Source organism: Mycetomoellerius zeteki, unplaced genomic scaffold (assembly GCF_001594055.1).
Source record: "Mycetomoellerius zeteki isolate Tzet28-1 unplaced genomic scaffold, Tzet1.0 scaffold151, whole genome shotgun sequence".
NCBI classification, from domain to species: Eukaryota; Metazoa; Arthropoda; class Insecta; order Hymenoptera; family Formicidae; genus Mycetomoellerius; species Mycetomoellerius zeteki.
In genome coordinates, this window is record NW_017256458.1 from 1,738,797 (window position 1) to 1,765,688 (window position 26,892).

Below are 26,892 nucleotides of genomic sequence, written 5' to 3' on the forward strand. Positions count from 1 at the left end.
GTCTTAGAGAATCTTAGATACGAAATAAATATTTGCAACATTATACATTAACGTAAATTAATTTCGTTCCTAGATAAAATATATCACTTAATTGACTTTCTTTAATCCAAAGTAGTCACCTGATTTTCTTTTTTGTATCATGATTACCTGAAATGTCTTTACACCGCAATTCAAAATCACTATTATTAATGACATAATGTTTATTATTGATTGCTTTCCGATTTATTAATATTTGAGAACATTATGGATAAGTATTTAATCACAATTTTCTGAAAAAGTAAGAAATTAAACAAATATTGAACGGAATAAGCACATTGAGTAGTTTATTATGATAGTACTTCTAAAGAATGAAAAATATATAATGATATTATTTCTAAAAAAAATAAAGATTTTAATATAATGATTTTTTATTACAGATTTTCAATGGAATTGCATATTGAAAAGTTTGTAAAGAATAGTTATTATTAAAAAAGAAATTTTATTAAAAGAAGTTTTATTAAAATGAAAAAAAATGTTAAACAATAACTATTAAAAACAATATTTTACAATAATTCACATTTTTTTGCCACTGGCATATAAAAAAATAGGTGACTATTCCCGGATTAAAAACATTTCTCTCAAATTTTACAAAATTTTTGATATTTATTTATGATAGACACATGATCGCGTAAGTAAACGAATAAAGCACTAAATTTGTATCAAGTCTCTGATAAAAATTAATCGGTTTTAGTTTCATCTGTTTTAATTTCGTATTATTCTTTTTCTTTTAAAATACTTAGTGTATCTATATATAAATTTGCGGTCGCGAGAGCGGCTAATTGCCAGAAATGTATCTTCTCCCGGTCACAAAATTCGCTCGTAGTCCACAGAATTGCTCGACAAAGCTAATCCCGCGCCGAGTTCCTCGACCCTAAAGCCAAAGTCTCATAAATTCAACGAATCTCTCTCAATGCGCGCTAAGATTTAGTTAAAAAACGAAGAAAAGAATCACGAAGGGGTGAGTCATTCTGTAGCCCGACAGTTCGGATTATTGCAGTATTAACCCTCATCTTGACAAGGGTTCTAAAGTTTTCTTGAGAAATCGTAACGACCCGTCTCGTCTTCGAGTTTTCTTTGTGTTTGCTATAAATACGATAAAACGGCAAGAATATGGTCAATGAATAAATTGGCATCGATTCGTAATGACTTTACAAAAGTTAATCCGTAGAATTTTTTCTCAAAACGATTTTTTTAATTCTTTATGATTGATTCTAATAAAAGGATTATAACGCTATTATTAACAAACGAATACGGAAAGAAGTTTTGCTAAAGTACGTAAAAATTTAGCTAGATATAAATAAAAAATAATTTTGTTGAACCATTAAAATAAATATGTAGAACGCTTAAAACAATGCTATAAAAAGTTTTAACATTCTAGGAACCAGTTTGAGCATCCTACGTAATTATTTTGATGCTTCAAACAAAATTATTTTCAGATTTGTATTTAGCTAAATTTTTAGATACTTAAGCAAAATTTCGTTCTTTCCGCGAATGATGTGTTTTTTCAATTGAGTTGATAATAATTCCATTTTTTTTACGGTGCTCCTGAAATAAATCGCTGTAATAATTATAAAATGTATAAAATTAATAGAGATTCAGGTTTCTTCCTGCTTGTACTCATAGTCACATCTTATATTTAAGACCGTCATAAGTACAATCTTAAGATGACATGAACTAATCAGAAAGTCACATTAGCATCTTAGGACATTATTTAAGATGATCTACTTTATCATATCATGAGTCGGTTTTCATTGGTAGAACTGGTTCGCACTCAGTGCACATTAAAGCCGTTGTAAATCAATAATACAGAAACAAATTAAACCGCAAAATTCTCAATACATTTTATCTTGCTATTTGATAAAATGTATTGACATTTATCAATTGAGATATCTCGCTTTTACATTCAGAATATCGATCATGTAACTTTTTCTCTAGAGCGGAAACGTAAAGTGAAAATTTTTATGTATGTATGAACATATACACATCTACATATAATAAATTTTCACTTTTCATGTTTCCGCCCTAGAGATAAAGTTACATGATTGACACCCAGATTAGATTAGTGTACTTAGCTTTAATGTGCATTGAACACTTACCAGTTCTGCCAATGAAAAACGCTAGAATCACGATATGATAAAGTAGATCATCTTAAGTAATGTCCTAAAGTGTTAATATGGTTATTTCTGATTAATTCATGGCATCTTAAGACTGTACTTAAGATAGTCTTAGATATAAGATCTGACTATGAATACAAGCAGGGAGAAACCTGAATCTCTATTAATTCGATAGATTTTAGTTATTTCAACGATTTATTTCTATCAGGAGCACCGCAAAAAAATGGATATTGTGTAATTTACATCCACTTCTTCAAAAGGCAATAGTGCGCGGGAGCATTTTGCGGTTGCAGGAAAAAAGCCCTCATGTCTTCTCTCAGGTTTCTCTCTGGTGATACGTTGGAAAAGACCTTGATAGATACGCGCGGGCACATCGGCAGGCGGTGGTCGAAGTTAGACCCCCCGCCTACAAACCACGGCAATAAAATGAATTTATCGATGCCGCAAAACGGCGGCTCCTTACTCGCTCTCCTCCCGCGGTCGTACTTCATTTTACCAATATTAAACGCTGTAAATTCAGACCGCCAGCTTCCATCCTCCTCATTCTCTTTACCCACAGTTCGCGCTCTAGTCATCTCTGCCGCAGGGTGCTCGGGAATCGATGGACTCTTGTGTTCTACGTGCATGTGTGCATGTATATGCAATGACTATATCGTACATCATCGAGGTCGTCTTGACAACGATTATTATCACGTAAATGAAAAGCATCACATAGTATTTTTAGTGATGTAAGTTTTTTTAAAACTTGACTTATTGAAAAAGTTATACGTATAAAATATCGATTACTATTATGTCTGTGATGGAATATTGTATTTTTATATATGTTTTGATAATTGCTTAGACAAAAATTTGACGCAAGGTCGTTGAAATTTATTTAAATTTTTAAAAATTATTATAATGTTATTAATGCTCGAGTTTTCAATATCGATTTTCTTGTAAACGAAAACTTATGAAAAGATCTTATCTCTGAAATATTCTGTAACTATTCTATAATTTTATTTTCCCTATGCTTTTCTTTGTATCTCATCTTATGTTTTAACTTGTAGCGAGTACACTTTATAATTTTGAATAACCAGAATTCAAATTAAAATAATCATAAATGTAAATCAAAAATAAATTTGCCTGTTTTTGTTAAAAATTGAGGAACATAATTTCAGTAATGGATTATAAACAACCATTACAGCAAAAATAGACTTGTCGCTGTTTTCCAATTATATTGCATTATGGATTATATTATGCCAAAAAAATAATTATATCACTTTCTAATTACATAACATACAAAATGATTATATTACATTAAAAAACTTCATGTTATTTTCAATCCAAATATTGCATTGTATCTCCATTATGTATTAGACAGTTGGATCGTCCCTCCCTTGCAATTATTTAATATTTCATCAAATAACATGTGACCATCAATTGAAATAGAGTCACATATGGATTTCGCGGCTAGATCAGGCTAGATCTATTTGATAAAATCGCGATGCGTTAATCGAACTAATTGCTGCGTCGTTGATCGCGTTGTTGATCGTTACCACGTATCGCGTCAGAATTTCATTCGGAATGCAGCTCGTCGACGTTGACGCGAACTAGCGCAATATCGGTATCCCCCATCCCACCCCCATAATCAGACTCGTAAAAGTGAAGTTTACGGCCGGTCGAGCTTACGCAAAAACCCAATCATATCCACGTATAACGCGGCGAGAGAAAAATAGCATGGCGACGCCGCGCCACGTGGCGAGTGCTCGAGTATCGTTGCATAAAATTCCGGATCAACAACGGATTTTGTTCGATCGAATGACCGAGTCGTGGATTTATATGTTATAACTTCATGGCGACAACGAAACGAGCATTGGCTGCTCGCTCTTTATTGCCTTATTTTAATCAGGGGTTCTCGAGAAGCACGTGATTCATCTATGTACATGCGTCGTTGCGCGATTATAAAATCGTTCTCAGCGATTTCAAGGATTTATGACAGTATACTTGATTTATTTAGAACTGCGTTTCTACTTTAGCTATAATTAATTAATCTGTCTGCGATATTTATAACAAGAGAAAAAAATTAATGAAGAGAATAAACACTGCGATTTATATTAATTAATTAGAATCTGAAAAATTAATATTAATTCTCCGGTAATGTGAAAATGTTTTACCTTTTATCCTTCAAATTTCTTGATTTCTTCAAATTTCAAATTTTTACTAAAATCTCTTCTATATTTTTTTACTCTTTATCCACAACTTTTAGGTCTTCAAATTACAGTGCAGATTTTTATAAATGCATAGGTTTTTACTAAAATTTGATATTTTTGCACGACGTAACAAACCAAAAAATTATGTTACATCATATGTGAATAAAAAAATTAAAAATTTAATTTACTTAATAATCTATATTGTAGTTGTTATTTAATTTCATTTTAAGAAAAATTAGGATATATTTTGGACTTCAAAAATAATTTTTTTCGAAACTAACTTTTTTTTAACTTAAGTTAATTCAATATTAACTTAACTTTCGGCAAGTTAATTTTTTATTCCTTCAACTTTTAACTTAACTTTATTAATTTTGTAAAGCCATTAACTTTAACGTTATTCAGTTAAAAAAAAACATTAACTTACCCAACCCTGATAATCTGTAAGAATGCCTTTACGAGACATTTTCTGTTTATTTCTCATCACAGATACGCGACACTTGAGTTACGCATGATGGAGACACGTGAATGCATCTGCAATATTTACGAACCGTCGGATGATCGTTTCGCGACATTCTTTGGCAGTGAAGCAACGTCGCGATGCAATGCTTGTAAAATAGCGAGCGAATAAATCGAAAATTCGTGATTTATTCGTACAGACATTTCACACCGTGAGCGTATAATATAAAGTGAACGAATGTAAACTCACGTATTGCAAAATGCAGATAGAAAAAGGTGTACGAGTCTCGACTTAAGGCGCCTCCAGATATTGCCAACGTTCCAACATTGGCAAATACTATGCACACACACATGACATACATAATTATCCATATTGAATGTATACCAATTTAGCGAATGTGTGCAAAGTTGGTGTATATATTGATCATATCATCTGGAGGCACCTTTAGCGTAAATTCACTACGATCATCGCGTATCTTTCTGCTAGCTTTGCCGTGTTATCTGCACATACGATATGTGGGGGTAAACGAGCATCGTTATGCTTGCATCAGCATCAAAGACGAATACGACGAGCGGAAAACGGGACATGTGGCGGCAGTTTTCTGAACGTGCCGCGCGCATAATGCATTCGATCGGTCTTTATCGATGTGGAGGCGGAAGCGACGGCCTAGAAACACAATTATCAGCTTCTACATCTCTTCGCGATCCATATACAATTTTAGGTCTCTGTGTTTCGATGATATTGCGCATTTCTCTGTCACGAGACATGTTATTTTTGCGGAGTAAGGAAGTCTTTTGACGATCTTGACGTTTGATCACGTGGTCCATGCATAAAAGAAGGCTGATCGTGAGCTGTAAAAACTGTACTATAAGATTAGAAACATTCTGAAAATTAAATCAGTAAAATTAGATAAGTCTTTTTTGGCTATAATAGTAGCGTGGTTTAGAATCTATAACAAAAGTATATTTCTCAACTTATATTAAACGGGAAAAATTATTGATTAACGTTGCATTTATGATTATTTCAATTTTGTCAGTCTTATGAGAATTAATCGCATGGGTTTAGACTATAGTGCTGTCTTCAATTTCATTTCTTTCTCTGTTACAACTTTATTTACTTGAAAAATATAATATTTGATATATATATTTAAGAAAATAAGTGTTTGATGAGATAAAATGACTAGAAAAAAATTATTTTTATAAATGAAATCTACTTTTGAATGAAAGGTTCAATGAAAATGGACACACAATAGGAGAATCAGAGTGCATTGGGAGTTTTCGCATATCGGAGATTTATCACGCAATAAAATGAAACAGCCGTTGTAAGCTGTCGCTCTACTGGTGGCATTTCGCTCTACTCTCGACATTATTAGGATCGCAATTGCCGGCGTCGGAATCGCGGCACATTCAGCATCGCAGCACATGCGTCAGTTCTTTTCTGAAACAACGCGGCCCGCGTTGGCTATTAACTGTCGTTTCATGACACGAAATACGAGCTTCTTTGTCTCGTAAAATTATTATCGATGAGATTCGCAGTGCATTACACATGTCGTTGAATAACGATATTAATCGACGAGTTTGTGGCATATTTCGCAAGTTTATTCCGAAAAATAAAATCAAATTGTACCGAATAAAATATAATGGCGAATTTATTATACACTTGGATGTCCAGATCTTTATTTTGAACTTATCAAAAAAGATTGCCATAAAGAAGATAAAATTAAATGCATACAAACTGATAAATTCATGTTAATTGAATTATAAGTAGAAAATAATAATAAATTAGTAAAGAATAATTAAAAGCAAAAAAAAATGAATAGTTATATTTATAGAATTTGTTATTCTCTTTATCGTAACCGATAATAATTTAATATTAAATTTATTATTTCATAAAATAATCTTTATTAAATGGTATTTATGTATGATACAATAATTATATTTTTATTATCTTATGGTATGTAATATTAACATATTTTTATAAAGATGATTAACGATTTTTAAATTCTTATAAATTAAGTTACTCTAGCTTATTATTAATTGAATCATTTTATGATATTTTTATGATACAAGTTGTATAAAAATTTGTAGAATTGGGAATCGTGCATTATTAATTTGAAAATAATATACATTATATTATTATTTATTATTATGTACAAGATATCGTTAATTTAATTATTATATGTATAATCATAATTTATGAAAAGTGTTAATGGCCTTTAAATTAAAATTTTTAGAAAAATTTGCAAAGTTTGATATCTGCAAATATTAAACTGATAACAAAAAATTAAATATTAAATGTAAAAATTGAACAAACATCATATGTATTGCTATAGAAGTCAAGATCCATTAATACTTTGCATACAATTCGATACAACTATTATTATAATTACATATTAAAAGTAAATTATTAAATTAAAAAACTGATAAAATTTAAGAGCATATGTGAAACGCGCGCAAATATTACGTCATTATTTACAAATTTCTCGTAACATATTTTTATATTTAAACCGATTACTATAATTATTTTCTCTCTCTCTCTCTCTCTCTCTCTCTCTCTCTCTCTCTATGATAATTGTTAAAATACAAAATATATGTGAAAAATAGATTTACAATTTAAGAAAAAAGATCGATTGAACGATCTTAAAATGCATTCGTACCCCTGCTATTTTCTACGATACGTCTCCTCTCTCTTAAAAGCTCCAAAAATTTTGCTCTTGGACTACCGGGATATTTCAATTCCACTGTAAAAGAATCTCCAAATCTGGAGTTTATTAACTCAGTTCTTAAACTATCTTTTGATTTCCGCGCAATCTCCTTTTCTGTATGAGGCGGTCCTACTTCGATCGATTTTGTAGGGCCTATTAGGTAATTATGATGCTTTATTTGGAAAATCGTCGATTTGTTCGACATCTCGATATCTGACAAATTATCATTGTCTTCCGATTTTGAAATTGATTCGCCGCAAAATGCTTCAGAATCAATTTCAAAACCAATCGATGTCCTCGAGTTAATATCGTTCGTTTGATCCGATAGCTTCGTTTTCCTAAACGTCCAGGGGCTACTCTCGATTCCGTGAATGTGGTCGAGATAATCCTCGGCGGTGGAAACTTCGTCGAAATTAAGGATGCCATGAACGTCCTGTTGGAAAGTCCCTCGTAACTTGGAGTAAGTTGTCGGGCTTTGCGATCTAAGATCGGATATTTTCCGGGGGCGTTCCTGTCGGGATTGTTTCAGACTCCAGCATTTACTAAGATCGGCCGCGCGCATTAGTTGATCGAAGATTTTACGCTCGAGATCATCCTCAGTAATATTGTTGTTCTTGTCGTCAAGATCCTGTTTATCTATTTCAGTAACAGCTTGATACTTTTCTGTCTCATTTAACGTAAATCGTTTCGCGACGTCAGTTCGAGTGGAAGACAAAAGTGGTAAGGAAATCCTGGAAAGATTGGATTTATCGCAATTCTCAGCATCATTTTCGGAAATTAAGTTCCCGCATTGATGGATAGCGTCGTCACTGATGCTGGACACCTTAGAGTCTACACTGGAACTCGCTAAACTCAATTTAGCGCCAGAAGACTCAACATCGATGCCATATCTGTCTCGAAGGACTTGATTATGCTTGTTGACATTATCGATGCATGCCTCCAATCTCTCGATGCCTTTCATACATTTCACGTAAGATTCAATAGCAACAATCTCATCGTTGTCCGGCAGCAAGTATTTGTCGGTGTCATCCTTCAGGCTCACTTTGCATCCTCGAAATTCTACATAATCTTTATCCATACTCGAATTATTCCCACGACGACTTCCTCGTCTTCTGCGACGCTTCCCATAGTTCTCCAACATGTTTGTGGCACTCATGTACTCGTTGATAGAGTTCATGTTGCGCATGAAAGTTATTGCTTCATTCAGATATTCTTCAATAATATTTCTCTTCGATGCTGTACGAGAATGAGCGTCTTTGTCGATGACGACACTATCTTCGATAACTTCGTTGCGAGGATCTTCGTTGGAGAATTCCATCTTCTCGTTGTTAAGCGATTCTTCGGAGTTCTCAGAATCATTCTTCTTTTTCGAAGCAGGCAGAACCTCTTCGCTCTTCATCGATTCTATCTTTTTCTGCTGTAAAGACTGATCGATTTTAACATTTGATCGAATGATATCCAAACTTTCAGTCACAACCGGCTTCTTCTTCTTCACCTTCTTTATAATAGGCTTTAAGGCTATCTCTGAATTTTGTTTTGGTGCCAGAATTTTACGATTAGTTACGTCGTCAGTTATTTCCTCGAGACTACTGGGATTTGAAAAAGACACTTTTTTCTTGCTGGTATTATCAAACTGTTTGGTTTTCGCTTCTCCTTCGGAATCACTGTCTACAATATGTAATGATGTTCCTAGGATCAACGCCTTGTAATCTTGCAGTGAATTCTTTTCATCAGGTTTTCTCTTTGGAAACTCTATCTGAATATCATCAAAATCGTTGGCTATCTCGACTAATGTCGAGGACTCAATTGAATCTACATGATTCATCGATTTCGAAGCTTCCTTCTTCGTGTGCGCAACGACATCCGGAGGACAAAGGCTCTCATAATTTTTATCGTCATCCATAGTTTTTATCTCAGTTGTCTTTTTCGCAACGTTGTCGTCGTCATAATCAAGACTGTCATCCGAAAAATTATGATCGTAATTTAATAAGTTCTTTATTGTAATAGATTTTGATTTCTTCAAATTCTTGCAATTGTCCTTCGAGTCTTGATTACATGATTTCTGAGCCGTGTCTTCTGGAATTATATCGTCAAAAGAACATTTGCTGTTTATCATAGAAGAAAATAAATTATCAACTAATTCTAAATTAATATCTTGTTGCGTAGATGATGGTATAGTTCTTCTCTCTCTGTTGTAATCGATAAATTTCGATCTTTCTAGACACGGAAGGGTCCAGTTTTTCCATAGATCATGATCGGCAAGTCTATGTGGTTTTCTAGGACTCAAACTGTAGCTACGTTTCTTAATGATGAAAGCCTGTGTTAAACTACCTTTCGGAATCGGCCACGTTTCCTGACAAACGTCACCATTGTATATTCCATTCCGTTCCGTCTCTGTGCCATTCTCTTTTGTTTCGATGACAGAAGAAGTGCCTAAAGAACTTCTAAAAGTTACCGACTTCTTCATCGCATTCTCTTTCTTCACATCGGCAGACGCGTCATTACAGCTTTTGCTCTTCGGATCTTGAAAGATATTCTCGATTCTAAAAACTCTGCCGTCCGTCTGAATGGCCGTCGATTTGACTGTAAAATCCTTTAGAAAGGATCCTTCAGTTTCATTTTTAACCTCTTTATCCGTTTGTGTTACCTTGTCGCTGGAAATGGGTTTCGGTTTCTCCTCCACGGCATCACTGCCGTCTATCACCGCGATTCTTGATTCTAGACCATTTGTGCTCTCAATAGTTATACTGATCATTTCTGGTAGAGATATGGAGATAACGTTTTTTTCGGGATTATTAGTTCGTGTGTGTTGACTGAGCTCGTGAATCAAACTACAGCATCCGCTATAGCTTCTATTCTCCGAATTATCTTTTAGCCGATTCGCTGATTCCAAACGTCGCACCGTCGTTTGCACCGCCGAATTCCTTCCCGGCGATGCGAGGTACGTGTTGGTCGAATTATCCACGCATGGTACTCTTTTGTCACCACTTTCCGGGTAAAGCTCGGACACATCAGCGCTGGATAGATTACTTTCGGCGTAATTCTGCGCGTCGTCGGAAAGTATACCAGAATCATTTCGCGGCGAGTGGAGTTCGTAGTCGTCGAAGTCCAGGTCAGTTGCTAAGCTTTCAGCATCCTTGCAGCGGAAGATGCTGGTTGGCGGCCGTCGATCCGTCAGTGTTGCCATGTCTTTTACTCTAAGAACAGGTAACCGACGATCCATTGCAACTATCGCGACATCTCCGTTCGCGTGATCATCCGTGAGAACCGCTGCGTCTTGGAGAACCACCTTAGGTTGGTCCGTCAAGCTCGCTGTATCCTTGAAGCGCAGTGTCGACGCCGTTTCCGTCTGAGTATCAACATTGATCTTTCGTCGTTTCAACAGCATCTTTCGCGAAATCTCCTGAAGTCTTGATCGCGCTATGAGACTGTTTGGCATCTTCACATCGATACCCTCCGGTGGTGAACGCATACCCGGTGTATTGCTGCTCGCCATATTAGTCTCTTCCGTGTTCTTTCTGCTGGAATAGAGTCTTTCTGTGACAGCCGCCACAATTTCGGCGCGTTTCACTTTCTGAATGACTGTGTGATGCTTTAAACCGCCCGCCGCTGTTGCCGCTGCTGCTGCTGCTTCTTGATCCAAGGAGCTCTTTCTACGCGCTACCTTGTCGCGTGTCAAACTCGAGATCAAGATCTGTTCGTCTTTAGAGCTACTTGAGCTACTGTCCTTGCTGGTCTTTCTCTTCAAGCTTTCCAAACTCGACTTTCTGCCGATACTATTATAGCTACCTGTTCTGCCACTGATAGAGTCTTTCAAACTCTTATCAGACTCGTTGCTACTCTTCCTCTGCAGATGATCTTTACTGCCGATCGCTCTCCAAATGTTACTCGACTTAACATTTGCCTTGCGATCATCGATCTCGCGAATATTATTGAGCTTCTTCCCACGTTCGGATAGCGTCGGGCGTTTCTCTAAGTTCGTGTGCGATCGCTGAACACCGAAAATTGGTTCCTTCTTCTTGTTAATCCCGTCGATAGAGCCAAACTTCTTCGAGACGTTCAAGTTGGACGAAGGTAAATCGATCGAATTTTGCTTACTGAACTTACCTCTCGGTCTGCTTCTTCCAACGGATACCGGACTTGGAGGGCATCCTGAGGTAATCTGATGAATATCACCGATTTCTGAGTCTTTCAAGATGCACGAATTCGCTGAACTGCTGCGATCATCAGGATCGACGTCATCGATTCTTTCCGATCCCTCGAAATCCTCGTTGCTGCCTTCTATAAAATCTGCATCAATCGAATCTTCTTGCACTTCATCGGAGCAAATTTCTTCGATCTGTGTAGATGATTCTTGCAAGTTGTCGTCTGGCTTGATCAACACAGCTACCAGCGTTGGTATATCCACAAAGACAGGTTCCTTGATCTCGTTCACCACCTCGTCATCTTCATCGTTCAATTCAGTAACCTTGGCCTGGTTATAATTGCTGATGAAGCGGTCCGAAAGTTGCAGATGCTCGTAGGAGTTGAACTTTCTGATAGACCCTGAAGAGCTCGTCTCATAAGTCGTCACACTATCACTGGAATTGTATCTTCTTATCGGAAATGTATCGAGATTTTTGTTATCTTTCGATTGTACAGTTTTATTTTTATGATTCGATTGCTCGAATTGCGAAGTGTTGAGCAATTCCTGTTCTTCACGATACTGAGGATCTGTCGCGGAATCCTTTGAACTTTGAACTTTGTTGCAGCAACACGGCGCTTTAGTCTGGTCGATATCCTGCAATAAGATTCGTATAACTAGTTTTAATTTAAATTGAGAATGAAAATATAATATATATATAATATATTTAAATAGTAAGATACATATTTTATTAATTTGTGTAGTAACCTAACCCGTACAACATAGATAATTACAGCAACATTCCTAACGTTGCAGTAATTACAGTAATATTGCAACGTTGCAGCAATGTTCCTGCAAACTTCTATTTGGGAATTTTTCATCATATTCAAGATATACTTTAAACTATACTCTTTTTTCATGAATATTTTTGATTTGAAATAATCTCTTAAATTTTTTCTCTTAATATTTTTTAATTTTTTATTATATATATATGTATATATTAAAATTTGCAATAATTTTCACTCCTAAAATTATAAAATATGTAATTAAAAATTAATTAACATTTAAATTGATGCTTAAAATTAAATATTTAAATCATATTAACTTAAATTGACAATTGCTTTCTACATTTGACGAAAAAGGGGAGCGTTTGATTTTGTTTCAATATTTCCATTTCCAATATACATTACAATTATGATATTCTATCTTTCAAAAGAAATTATTATTGTCCATGAATAATATTTTATCTCGGATTTAAAACACGATGCGGAAACTCATGGATAGTCGACGAAGTAGCGATTGTGGACGAAGTATGAGGAATTTAATTAATCGGCGATTATGCAACGTGCGGAAATGAAGGATGGAAACTACCTGATGGAAATGGAAACGCTGTTCGCTCGTTAAGCGTAACACATCGGCGTGCTATATTTTATCAGCAATCGTTCGGCCAATCGCTCGCAATGGGCGCTCAATAAGTGTCAAATAAACGATCAATGAATCTCATTTGCGTAATGACATCGAACAATATCGCGGTACCGCTCGTATTGGTAAACCCCGATAATAAACTCGCACACCCTCTCGCGCGCAAGTTAAAACGCGGCTGAAAAATCGACTGCTATTTATCGCGGATTCGCGCGTTCTACGTCGAGCAAAATTGCGAAATTTGTTTTATAATGCCGCGTTATTACCGATCGCACGCTGCTCGAAACTCATTAATATTTTCTGCCGGCAGCATGCGAATCTCCGGCCACGTTATAAAGTCGCTCGATCAACATCAGGCCGAGGATTAAATCCTTTCGCGTTTTCAGCCTCGCTTCCGCCAAGCTCAATTTTTCATTTCAACCGCGTCAGAAGACAAACGAGAAAGTAGTGTTAATTTTTATTCAATTAAAATAACACCTCTACAGATAATTTGTAAAAAAGAGTTAAAAGATATTTGTGAAATAATGCCATGTAACGTGTAAATAATTGATATTTTATCAAAATTACATCAATAAAAAATCTCTGTTATATTATCCTTTTTACATTCATTTTGTCTTAAATTAACATAAATTTGAGTGGACCGTTTGGGATACGTGAAATGTTAAAAACACGAATTTTCCAACGGTGTGAGTAAGATATCCGTAAGTTCCTTGCCTTTTCCAATAATAAAGATTTCAGTCTGGCAACTTCAGCCCTTAGTTCACGGATAATTCTCTCCACGGGATCCTCGTTGACCACTGGTCGATTGACCACGCTCTGCGCCCTTTGCGCGAATCGTAGGGTGTGCGCGGTCTCGTTGTAACTTCCGCTGGCCGGAGATATCGCTGAAAGAAAGTTAATTCTCATATTAACACCGAGAAAACATGATAAAATTATGGTACATTCCAACTACAACTATTTAATCGTTACAGTGCGATTTCCTGATTGATACTAGCTGCGGCACATTTGCATTCTAAGTACAATCGTACATCAGCGATTGGATATCGATAATGAAAGATTGTTTTATGAATAATATCTACTAAACGTGCCTATTGCGAAACATCGCAAAATACTATTTGTCTATTCGAAGATGATTTTGAGATCGTCCAAAATATTTTCCGTTCACTAAAGAGAACGTGCATTTTCAATATAGAAATATATTCTATTCACTGATAAAAGAGTTGATAATAGCTACCAAATGTTTAGTAAATGTGAAGTGATACCAATTAAATGTTAGTTAATATAACTAAAAATTATTTTACTTTCCTAAATATTTAGTAAGTATTGCCAAATGTTTAGTGAAATAATATCAATTAAATGTTTAGTTAATATAAGCAATAACGATAATTATTATAAGTTATATTGACTGAACATTTAATTGATATTATTTCATTAAACATTTGGTAGCTAGTACTAAACTCTTTTCAATATTGTATGCTCTTTGGAAACAGATCTATATAAGATTCGCCGCATTCATAAATCCATAGAAATACAGATAATCAAATACTTCCAACAGCAGGCGTCTGTCAAAAATTAATCGAGAGGAAATGTACGGAATGAAACTCCGCGTAGACAAGTCAACCGGAATAACTCACGGCTCGCCGAGAGTTCGATAATCTGAAATGAATTTTCAAACGGACGGCAACTTTTCTGGACGTCGTACTGCGAAATCAACGTATAAAATCCACCATCGCGGCGGCGGAGTATGCTGTCCGCGAGATAATGTAATGTCTATTCATCTACGCACTATACGCTCAATCACAAATGCGGACCCGTTGAATATTAAACGTCTCCCCGATAATAAACCGAAATGCTATTAGCAATTCAATTAATTGCCGATGATCAGCGGTTTGGAATATTCCGCTACGATTAATTATACACGTCGCCAGGCCGGCTAGAAGTATTTGCAAAACTCTCCGTTGTTTCCCGGCCAATTATACAGATCGACTCTTCCATTTCGGCAATTAATTGTGACGAGTCGAAAGAGGGAAGATCGGCACGCCTTCCCTTGATTAAGGTCTCTTTTACGCCGTCGGCTCAATTACGTCAGTTTCGTTGGTTTATCACGGAACGATAGAAGAGATAAAAAATATCGCGACGATCAACGAATCAAAGTAAACAGTTAAATTGAAGGTATAAATTTTATCTTTCTTTCCGCGACCAACGATTTCAAATATGATAACGTATCTTAAAAATTACAATTTTTTAATACGCAATTGTGTTACGAATTCAATCTAAGAAAAATAAACCTAAGGAAAATATTCGAAAATTCAAGCATTTATATCCATCTCCAAAGTAAAAATCCGTAAATTATGTATTTTATCGGTTTTTTATTGTTATTTTAAATTTGAATCCGATTTGATTTTAATCTAAGGGGAAGATCAATTTTTCGAAAAAAATATGGTTCGAATAAGGGTTTATCTATTAGTACTGTGTAACTCAATCTTCTCTACGTGCTTTATCTAACTACCATAGATTTCTACGGAAAAATAGCGTTTCCCTGTTCTAAATTAGCAATTTAATTGTCATTTACGATGATCTTAATATTCTATTCAGTTCGCATAACATTTATTCCCTCAAGAAAAACTGTTGTGCAAATTAGTACAATCAAAGAGAGTCGAATATAACCAGGCGAAACCCTTCTAAGGTGATGACGCACGCTACTTAGATAAATCCGTCATAAACAGTTTACTCTAGAAAAGTCAAATTAAGTTCCTAAATATTTCTGACATGCCTTCTACAAAGCTGTTAACAATATTATTCAAAATGCATTAACTAAAATGTACACAAATTCGAACATATTCAAGTATTATTCTATAATTGAATTAATAGTTTAATTAATTAATGGTTCAGAAAACATTTTATACGAGTAATCATTGCTAGCGTTCATCAATTTAACTTGCTCGTATTGGCTCTTAATAATTTTTTATTAAATCTGTAGAGGTGATTGTATTATAATCGCATTATGCTATAACCGATTATATAAATATATATACATATATTTATGTATATAAAGTATTAATTTTCATATTATATTATTGAAAATATTAAATCATATTCGATAACGACTACCATATACTGTCGGAAGAATACTGGCGATGGATCGATCACGTAGCTACTGTCGCAAGCTCACTACAGATTTCTTATTTACCGCTTTTCGCGTCTCTCTATCTCGGCTCTATTGAAATTTAATCTCCGCGTCTTAGCTCGCCTGGAAAAGCATTTAAACCAATTACATCCAGCCCGGGTTATCGCGAATGGGAATAATTTCACAAATCTTGCGATAATATTTCTTCTCCAATAACTAGTGGAATTTATGGGAAAATGAGAAATTGCCGCTGCAAAGAAAGGAAAGAAATATCCGGCTTTTCGCCGTAATCCAACGATCATGAAAAGAAAACATCTGAATTCGGAGGAAAATGTCTGAACGAGTTAAATAATCTTTAACGAGAAAAGGCAAAAGAACGTGAATTTAGGAAATCAATCGATTAACAACAGCCGATTGTAATTAACCCTTTTAACACGAAAGTTTCGTACTAAAAAGGCCAATTAAGCAATGTCGAATTAGTCGTTGGATTTCAATCTGCGCGCGAGAACGATGCGTCATTCTGGCAACAGAAAGGATATTAAAATGGAAGGTTCAAGATCAAAAGAGGGGAAAAGCGAACTTATAATTTTCTCACGAAAATACACACGGCGAAACGCGATTTGCACCAGTAGAATATTCTCGGAAGAAAACCTTTTAACGTCAATGGAACATTCTAAGATCGCGAAGGTTGAAAAAGGGAGTGAATACGAGTTTAGGAGGACGGCAAGGGAAAGATCAAAAGGAAAATACCGGCAGACACTTACTGGCGAGCATAATGGTGGTGGCATTTCCGCCGAGTGCATCCTTCAACAGCCAAGTGAGCGAAGAGTCTCTGTAAGGGATGTATCTTCTTCCTGGCCTACTTCCGGTTGAGCCTCTCTCAGCGAGTGCGGATATCACGTTCCCTAAAGCCACCAAGCTTTTGTTGATATTCGCACCTTCCTACAAACAACAACAAAACGCGAAAATAATATTAAAATTATTAGGCTTATTGGATATTTTTATTGAATATATTAATTTAATATCTTTAATTTCCTAAAAAAAATTTTTAATGTCGATAATTGTCTGCTTTCAATATGCTATCGAAATAAATATTACGACAAATATTGCGACGACTAGTTTGTGATACTGTCTTATATTTTTTTTAATTTAACGAAAGAATTTTCAGTAATGAAGACATACTTTGACTTTCATACGTGAAATACTATTAGCGATGATTCCTAAATTTTTACTACGTCGTGATGATTCTTTCCTTATCGTAGAAGGCATGATCATATCAATATCGATCAATCACATTAATGACTAAATTGCACGTGCATAATGCATGGAACACTAACATTTTGTCTCTTATCTACACAATACTTTTCATCTGATACACCAAATCCATTTCGAAAATAAATTCATTTTCATACGTATATATCACACAAAAAACTCGCGGTGAAAATGGAGACAGGTGCTAGGTATCACTGAATGCACATGAAACCTCTTTAAACACTTATACTCTAATAATTACGAATTCAAGTAGCTTCAGTTTGTCAATATAAAAACGTTTCGTTAAAAAAATAGTTATAGATTTGCATCAACACTTCCTCGCGCTCGTCTTTCACGCTTGTTACTTTCGCGAGTAACTTCGACGGTCGATTAGGCGAGTCTATTAGCGCGCGACGCGGCGGCCAGGACGAGATTGATAACGGGGTTCTATCCATCCGCGAAACGGACGAATATCGATTTTCATCGCGCGAAATTCAACCGGCGAATATTCCGGCGGACGATATTATTTTTAGGAAATGACTCACCTTCAGTCGATGAACGCCGCTGCAGGTGGCCGCGCTCTCGCTGCCCGCCAGATCGACTAGGTGTAACCTGCTACCGCCGTGCGGAGTGGCGTCCTGCCTCCTGGAGGACAAGGAAGTACCACTGCTGTTGGGACGCTCGGCGTCGGCTGTCTCCTGCGAGAGGTCGACCGTCAGCAGAGCGTGGCTACGACTGCTACTGGGGTTCTGAAGTGTCGAGGCTGTCTTTCTGGCCTTCGTGCCCTCCTCCACGTATGATATCAACGACCCCAGGGTGCGAACCACATGGTGCGTTAAACCTAAAACAAATAAAGATCATTCGATCGAAGAAAGCCAAGAGAATCGTCAATGACGAAACATATTAATTCGTATCACGATTGTGAGATCTATCCGCGATTAAGTTTTATTGTCGAAGTAGATTATGATGGTGAGTAGTAGATTAGCGGGAATCGATGCAGAAATTAAAAAAAAATGATATTCGAGATGGAAAATTTGTGTCGAAAAATCGAGAATCCAAGGATTTAAAAGTTATATTAGCACTCTAGAATTCGAAGATGACAAGATTCGAGAATCAATCCATTCAAGGATTTTACAATGTGGGAATAGTTAAATCGATCGAAAGCTCAAGGATGCAAGTACGCAATAACTTAATTAGAGGGCTTAAGAAGTCGAAATGCATTTATTTGTATATGGATAACAATAGTGACATATATTAAACAATAAATCTTTTATTTAATAAAGATATAATTCATATTTTCTAATATATCGTACAAAAAGAATAATAATTTCAAAATAAAATTACAATTATTCATGGAATTAATAATATATTTAATGCGATATTTGACATAATATTTAATGTACTTACCGCATTTATTTTTATATTAGACTTTAATAATATAGTGAATAATATAGCGAATGAGAGAATCGTAACGTGAAGAAAGAAGGTCGTAGAGCGAAAATTTTAGCCGACGTCCTCGGTATACGCGACGTTTCACAGTAAACGAGCGGAGTACCTTGAACGTAAGGTCCTAGTCGAGGATGTTCTCGAACTCTGAGACCGCTCGTGCTCGTCGACGGCTTCAGGAGATCCCTTACCCTCTCGTTATATATCTCCAAATAACTGAAACAGATCCATACATACAACTTTAAAAGGATTTCTATAAAATTGTAACTATGGACATATAATCTCATTCGTTTCTCAAGACTTTTCTTATATCTTTTTTCAATTGTTTATATAAATATTTTTTCCATAATTATATATAAAATGTTGAGAATATATATCAATTATTACATGAGAATAATTATACCGATTCTTGTCAGCCATGAGTAATGTTCATCGATAACATTAATCATATAATAATGTTTTTCCAATATTCTAATAAATAGCACTAGAGTGACTTACTCTCTCCTTTGAAAAATATTTTTAATTATTTTTAAGAATTACATATTTCATAAATGTGTTATTGATTTTTTAAGCTCATTTTAGATGATTTATAATTTTTTTAGAATTTATGATATTCTATTTATAATATTATATATTATGTAATAGATAAAGTAATCGAAGAATTATATAGAATAAATTTAATTAATTAGGATGTAAAATGCATATAAGATATAGGATGAATAATATATGCGTACATCCTGGCGATGCATCTCGGTCGCACGACTTATACCGAAAATTTGTTTAGTAGCTGATCAAGAGAGCTGACAGTTCACGATTCGTGATTGACCAAAGAGCCATATAACGCGTACTGCTGATATAAATTATAGATGTTCTAAAGTGAGTTTTATAAATTAAAATTCATATACAACATGATGTTGAGACAAAAAGAATAAGTCTACACCGTCAGAATTAACACATTATTATAATAATCACCAAATCACTGCTTTCAATCTCAATACAACCAAATTTCAGCTGAGATATTGATTATAAATTATCATGAAATTCACCGGTTTCGTTATTGATCAATAACCGGAAAACAGGATTTTGTATGAATTGGCGACGACGTTATTCGCGAGAATCGCGACGCGTCGATTCTTGTCGTGGATACATCTCACGATACATCGCTCTTCGAAACGTGTCGCCAGCGCGTCGCGGCGCGAAACGGCATGACGCACGCGAACATGATGTGCAACGACGAAGACGAACATGAGATCTCACATACACGACACGTGAGTGCGGAAGCTCCTATGGATCCTCTTAACGTCATTATCCTTCCCGTTGCGCTCGTGGAATTCTCGCACGTGCGCTCGTAAATCGGCTTAACGGCGATCGCGGCCTCACACGGTCACGTTTACCAGGTGAAACACTCGTTGCTTCCCTAGACGTGTTTGTTTCTCTTTCCTTTTCCCTTACAGTCTCTCTCTTTCTCTCTTGTTGCATTCTTCAACGCGACGCGATCCACGAATCTACGCCACACCGTGATGTAAAGTCTGCTGCACACGATGCTTTTTTTCCTGCTGGATTACTTGCGTTTTAGTAAATTACTACTCTCTCAATTCTTTGGAATGAAATCTCACTATAAAGAGTGAAAATTGAGCCAGTCTTGAAAAAGAGACGAAAAACATTTTGTATTCTTACATCATGGACCGCACAAGTCTTCACAGATTTCGATCACATGTATGATCTGTAGGAAATAACAACATATAAGATAGGTAGGCCAAATTTTCTTTAGCAGACAATATACGAAGAATTTCTGCAGATTAATGTTGAACGGGTGTTACATAGCGATGCCAAAATGAATTATAAAATAAATTATAACGCTTTCGTTGTTTTATAATATTTTAGCATCCATTATTTTAAAGCAGAAATCTTCTATTTTTCTTTTCTGTCTACTACACCGTGCCTTATATTTATCTCTCATTTCTCTTCCGTTTTTCTTAATGATAATTTAATTCAATCCTTTTTTTATTTACAATTCCATTATTTTTCTCGTATCTTAATCGTAGGTTCTGTCTTCTTCTAAGAATAATAGTCCCTAAAAGAATTGTACGGTTGTCCGACTTTGTAAGCTGTTTACGACCGACTACGTTGGTGTACTCCCTGTTTTTTTCGGAAAAAAGTTTCGTCGTTCATTTTCCTTGATCTGAAGATGTGACCTCCTTATCGGAACAACGGCCATTATGATGGCATAAATTACGTTGCAGTGAAAATTTGCAGACAAGTGAAATATTGTATTACACGATATCTGGCCTCGTTCTCGAGAAAACGTTTACTCGAGTTCAAAGAGCAGTTACGATAAAATTCACAAGAATCGTTACGTCGTCGTGTCGGATTGGGCGTTCACCAATTGCCGAGGTTCTCGTTCGCGAATTTCCTTTCTCGGCTAATGCCGCAAGAAGGATGTAAAAATTGCGAGGAATATTACGCGAAATGTACAACGCCGTGCATTTTCTTTCTGCATCGCAACGATAAATATATCGTTCGCGTCACGCAACGGTTCGACATTATTGACGATGCGCATTTCATGATTTTTTCATAGATGAGTTTAAAGGTGAGGAAGATGAATGTAGAATTTATTACATGACAGCAAATTATTTAAAATTAATTTAATCCTCACCTAGAAACCAGCTTGTTACGCTTAATTAACTTCGTTAACATAAATTACTTAAAATTAGGAGAAATTTTCTACGAAAGAGAGAGCTATCGCTTTTCACAATCTTGGTGCAAAAGAAGATATAGGTATTGAATATATTTTTAAGAAAACGAACAATTTTTTGCGTTTTAATTTAAATTTTAATTATTAAAAATAAATTAATAATAACCGGATAAAGTTGCAATAATATAATAAGTATCTTAGAATTTACAATATAATTATAGTTAATATAAAAAGCGCAGTTTTTATTATTAAATATCAAAGGAGTAATGGTATCCCAATCTCTTGAGTTAAATAACATTTTGTTCAATCCATTTGTGTATAAGTTTTAAAATAAACAACATTAGTCCATATTAACGCACTCAGAGAGGCAGCTAATAAATAATAAACTAAATTTGAGTCAAATTTAATATATTTTCTTGAGTTAATTATTTAATATCATTGTTTTAATTAAATTAACAACATATCGAGTAGAAGCAGAAGCGTTCTGTGAAATGATTAAAAATAACTTAAATTGTGTATAATTTGACATCATACATTTAACAGTGTTGAGGGTAATTATGTATTGTATATTTTCGTTTGATCTACAACTCGCAAGTCTCTCCAAACTTGCTGTTATCTCCTCATTGAGGACACTAGATTTCTCAAGGGAAAATCAATGCGGTGTAGACTCCTTCGAGAATATTCGAGGGCCGCACAACATGGTAACAAAATTCGATATCCGATAGTTAATGAAAATTAATGTCCCATATTGCATTATCGCTAATCAATGATGTCCAATCTTGTCGACATTCAGAATACCATCTCGTTGTTTAGCTTACTTTAACAGGACGATACCTGCCGTGCCTATTATTTCTCATTGACATTGATCGCGAGCGTGGAAGGTATTTTTATATTTAAGTAAACTTTCACTTGTACATACATAATAATTTTCCTGCGACTCTGGTAACTCGCCTCGCGTCAAATTCGTGAAATATGGCGCGTTATTTTAACTGAACGCGATAGATTATAACGGATGTTAAGAAGAAATATGTATTCTTTCCGGTTCCAGCCGTTATAGATGACTTGGATTCATCGACGATATATTCCTCGATACATAGTTCACCAAATTCGTCGGAACAGTTCGCGTGCGGATTTCATCCCTCATCGACAAGACGCGCGACTGTCGGCGGAAACTTCGCCGAGAAGGGCCGGCGTGCGCGTTAATTACTGTTAATTAATGATATCCGGGCGCGCCGGGCCCCGGCGGATGAGGGGCGCCGAGAGCCATTTATTACGAGCCTTAAACTTTTCGAGTATCCTCCGTCTCCCCCTGCCACCTGAGCACTGAAAATGAGACGAGGGGCAGCTAGTTTTCGCGTAAACGAAAGCCGGCGCTGTGCCGTGTAACGCGACCGCCCGCACCGGTTCTCTCGTGCCTGACGAATATTACGCCATCGGAATGAGAATCGATCTTACAGCCCTGATGCCTGGAAAATGGGTAATGTCGATCGCGAGAAAAAGAATCGTGTTGAACAATCTACCTGTCGCGCGGTGCAATCCTTGCTTTTCACTTTTTCATTTTACACGGAAAGAACAACTTTGCTAAAATATCTAAAAATTTAGCTAGATATAGATCTCGACGTAATTATTTTGACGTTTGAAAATAAAATTATTTTCAGATCGGTATCCTAGCTGAATTTTTAGATACTTCAGCAAAATCTTTCTTTCCATGTAACATTATCCAAATACAATTAGTTACTTATTTATTAGTGTGTTCACTTATTACTTGTGCAGTAGACTTTCTTTATTTTACTATAAAAAAATACAATAAATAAATTAATATTTTTTAATTTTCTTAACACGAATATAAATCGGCTCCTCACTTTGCAAAAGCAAAATTAAAAGACAAAAGGACCAAATAAGGTGTAATATAAATAATAATGTTAATGGTTCATATATTGTAGTGAAAAACGTTTTTGTTTAATTTTCTTGCTTTTCCTTATGATAGGCTAGTTAGAAATTTATAAAAAATTTAACAATGTTTCATTTTTTACTTACTTAGATTGAGAAATTGAATCTCTTTTTAATAAATATTAATATTACATTTGTCAAGAATATGTGAACAAAATAGATAAAAAACTATAAACACACATAAAACAAGATAATCATTTAGACGAACAAGGAGAAAATATTTTCGGGAATAACAATTTTAAAAATATGATTTACGTATCGCTTCGTCGGTGAGCAAACGAAGAGAAAGACGAGAGAAGATACAAAGAGACAAAGGGCTTCCGGCTTCGAGTGGTGAGAATGATAAAGGTGAAAGTTATAAGCTTCAATGAGCAGCATACTCGTGATAAAGACACTTCCGATCACCCTCGATAGCCCTACGTGTAAAAGCCTGCAAAGGGATCTCTCAGGGTTAACTGACCTGACTTAACGTTTTCTGTATGCTCTACTTGCGTTCGTATTTAGTTGTGTTAGGTAACACGCCGAATTTGGGTGCAACATAATTTCGATCGGAAAAATTATGTTGCACCCAAAGTTTTTTTTTAAATAGCTAAATTTTTAATATAATTTTATTAGTTAAAAAGTAAATAAATAGCGTGTAATCGGCGTTTTAATTTTATTTTCATTGTTCAAAAAAAAGGAATTAAAAGAATAATATCCGTTACATAAACGAGCGAATGATAAATAATTTGCTACTTTGAGATATAACGAGCCAATTATTTAGGATAAATCAGAATCTAGTATATCTGGCGAGCTACGTATATAATACCTCGTACAATGTGAATCCGTTCAATTAGTTCTTTTATATAGATATAGCTCGCGGACACAGAAAATGTTTCTGTTCATGCATTTACAATGCAAATACGAGAAATTTCGTATGTTATCAATAACATTGTAGCAGTGATCGAGGAATAAACGTAAATGTCACGCAGCTTTGCATTACGATCGTTTGTAATGAAATACTTTTAACATACAATATTCGCGGGGCATAATTATATTCATTTGCTACATTTGACTGTTACATCCAACTGCATCGCTGGAAACAGTTAAACCTCCTCCACCTTCGATATTAATCTTTTATTCTTTTATGTTATACCGCTTCTTTTTTTAAATTATATATTCCACACAAAAGAACTGTTTTACTAAAATTAAATATATATAAATCTAAAAATTTAGTTAGATACAGGTCTAAAAATAATTGTATTAAACTATCAAAATAATCATGTAGGACGCTTGCGCTAGTTGTAATAATGTCTAAACTTTTTACAGTATTGCTCATTTTGCTTGAACATTATTTTAGTTAATAAAATTATTTTGTATCTAATCACTCTAAATATGAATTATATAATCACTGATGTCAGTGACTATCTACTAATTCAGATTTAGAGAATATCCCAATTATGCCTTTGGTAATTAGTGAATTCACGGTGTAATTCAACTAAAAAATCAATGAAACGTGGAATCCCTAACTTAGCTAACCTTGCCTTAGTATATGAATTTAATACATATTAAAACATGCAAATATCAGTATTTTAATTATAATGCTGAAACTTTCTTTCTTTTTCAGTTGAATTTTACTGATTACCCAGTCAAGAAACTGGGTAATCAGTGATTATCCACTGATTCAGATTTACAGAGTAAATTTTCAGCTACTTCAGCAAAATCGCTCTTTCCAAACAGTAACAGACAATGTCTGATGAACATCGATTTAGGAAGAATCGTCGATTTTTTAACACGGGGACGTAGATAATTAATGTTGAACTATCGGTTCTAATCATTCGATAAACCATTGTATATATAGTGTCGGAATTATCCTCACGGGACAAAAACAATCCGTTGAGTGCACCATCGATCAATAATTATCGTCATTAGGCACTGACGTTTAATGCGACTAAAATCGCATTCCATGTGATAGCATGCTGGTCGGTTCTTTCCGTCCGCAATGAAACGGTAAGCCATCAAAAGCTCTGCATTACTTATGGCTGATTGATCGATAGAGTTCACTCTCTATGTGCCTTCGTCTTTGTCTAGTCCTCTCTCACTCGACGGAGCTTTAATTCGACCCCGAGCGCGTTTTCGATTACCGCCCTGGTCATTATGCGATCGCGACTGAATCGCAAATTCAATTCGATCGGCATTCGGCCGTCTCTATTTGCCGAGGGCCATCATTTAGTACGTGCACCGCTTCGCCTGAGGAACAGACGCATGCACACGTACACTCGTATACATAAAAAATCTACATAGAAAATTTTCAAAAAGTTTTACGGACTCTAGTTTTACATGCAAATACTGTTGATTTTTTTGTAAATATACTATCTGGAAAAATTTTTCCTTTATGTTATAAATTAATCCTTTTCGTAATTAATCGCAGTAATTCAAGAAAATGTGTACGTATTTATACGCGTTTACTGAAGAATTTTATCTGATGTACTTCGATTCTTTTTGATCTTTCTTATAAAATTAATTTTTCTTATAAAATTTTTCATTGCTTTTTAACAAATATAATAAAATCAAAATTTCGTAAAAATGTATTTTATAAAAGATGAAGAGAAAACTAAAAGAACAAGAGATCTTTATATATTGCATTTGACTTTTTTCCAGCAAGAAAATTACGGTGTAAAATATATACCATATTCAATATTTACATTGACACGGTGTAAAATATATACCATATTCAATATTTACATTAATTAAAAATTACCTGTAGAAAATTTTTAAATAGTTCCTTCCTATATTCACAATTAAAAGTAAAATACATTCAAGTTTTGCGATGTAAAATATCACTTTAATCTAAAAGGACGTAACTTTCCATTCAACTCATATTTAAATCAGTCATGTGCAGAGCAAACATTATTTTTTAAACAATGCATGTTTCCAACATGAACATCGTAGGACAAACATTATTATAGAAACACAAAATATAATATTCATATCTGTCTATGGTATACGCACATGAGAGAAAGATATATGTCTTAATTAATTTTTTCTAGATATTTCAATTCATTGCTGAGAGAGATTGATATACATTACTAGAAAAAAACAGGCTTTTATCTACAATAAAGTTAGAAACCTGAATTTTCCGCGAAGTATTATATTGCTAGACATTATAAATGGATGATGAATAGCGAAGTTTGCATTACTGTTATTAATTTCCAGTTAGATTCAATTTGACATGAAATTGCCAGATCGATTGAAAATTACTATCGTTTCAAACAATTTCTCTAAAAATACGTAAAACCGATTTAATTTTCGTCCTTAGTATTTTCTTTGCACAAATTTGCCTACAATAAACGTTTTCTTTACCACTGAAATATCTTTACCACTTAAAATTTTTAT

The 26,892-nt window shown here is 34.8% G+C and overlaps 1 protein-coding gene across 1 annotated transcript in view; it reads right to left on the reverse strand.

Moving 5' to 3' along the window:
- Positions 1-7,394: 7,394 nt before the first annotated feature.
- The window catches only part of LOC108720557 (centromere-associated protein E), a 39,020-nt gene continuing 19,522 nt past the window's right edge, over positions 7,395-26,892 (reverse strand). The window contains exons 4-8 of the mRNA XM_018444637.1: positions 18,982-19,088; positions 17,972-18,267; positions 16,940-17,117; positions 13,763-13,932; positions 7,395-12,283 (exon numbers count right to left, since the gene is read on the reverse strand). Coding sequence (XP_018300139.1) covers positions 7,439-12,283; positions 13,763-13,932; positions 16,940-17,117; positions 17,972-18,267; positions 18,982-19,088 — 5,596 coding nt within the window. The 3' untranslated portion in view covers positions 7,395-7,438. The remainder of the gene's footprint in view (positions 12,284-13,762; positions 13,933-16,939; positions 17,118-17,971; positions 18,268-18,981; positions 19,089-26,892) is intronic.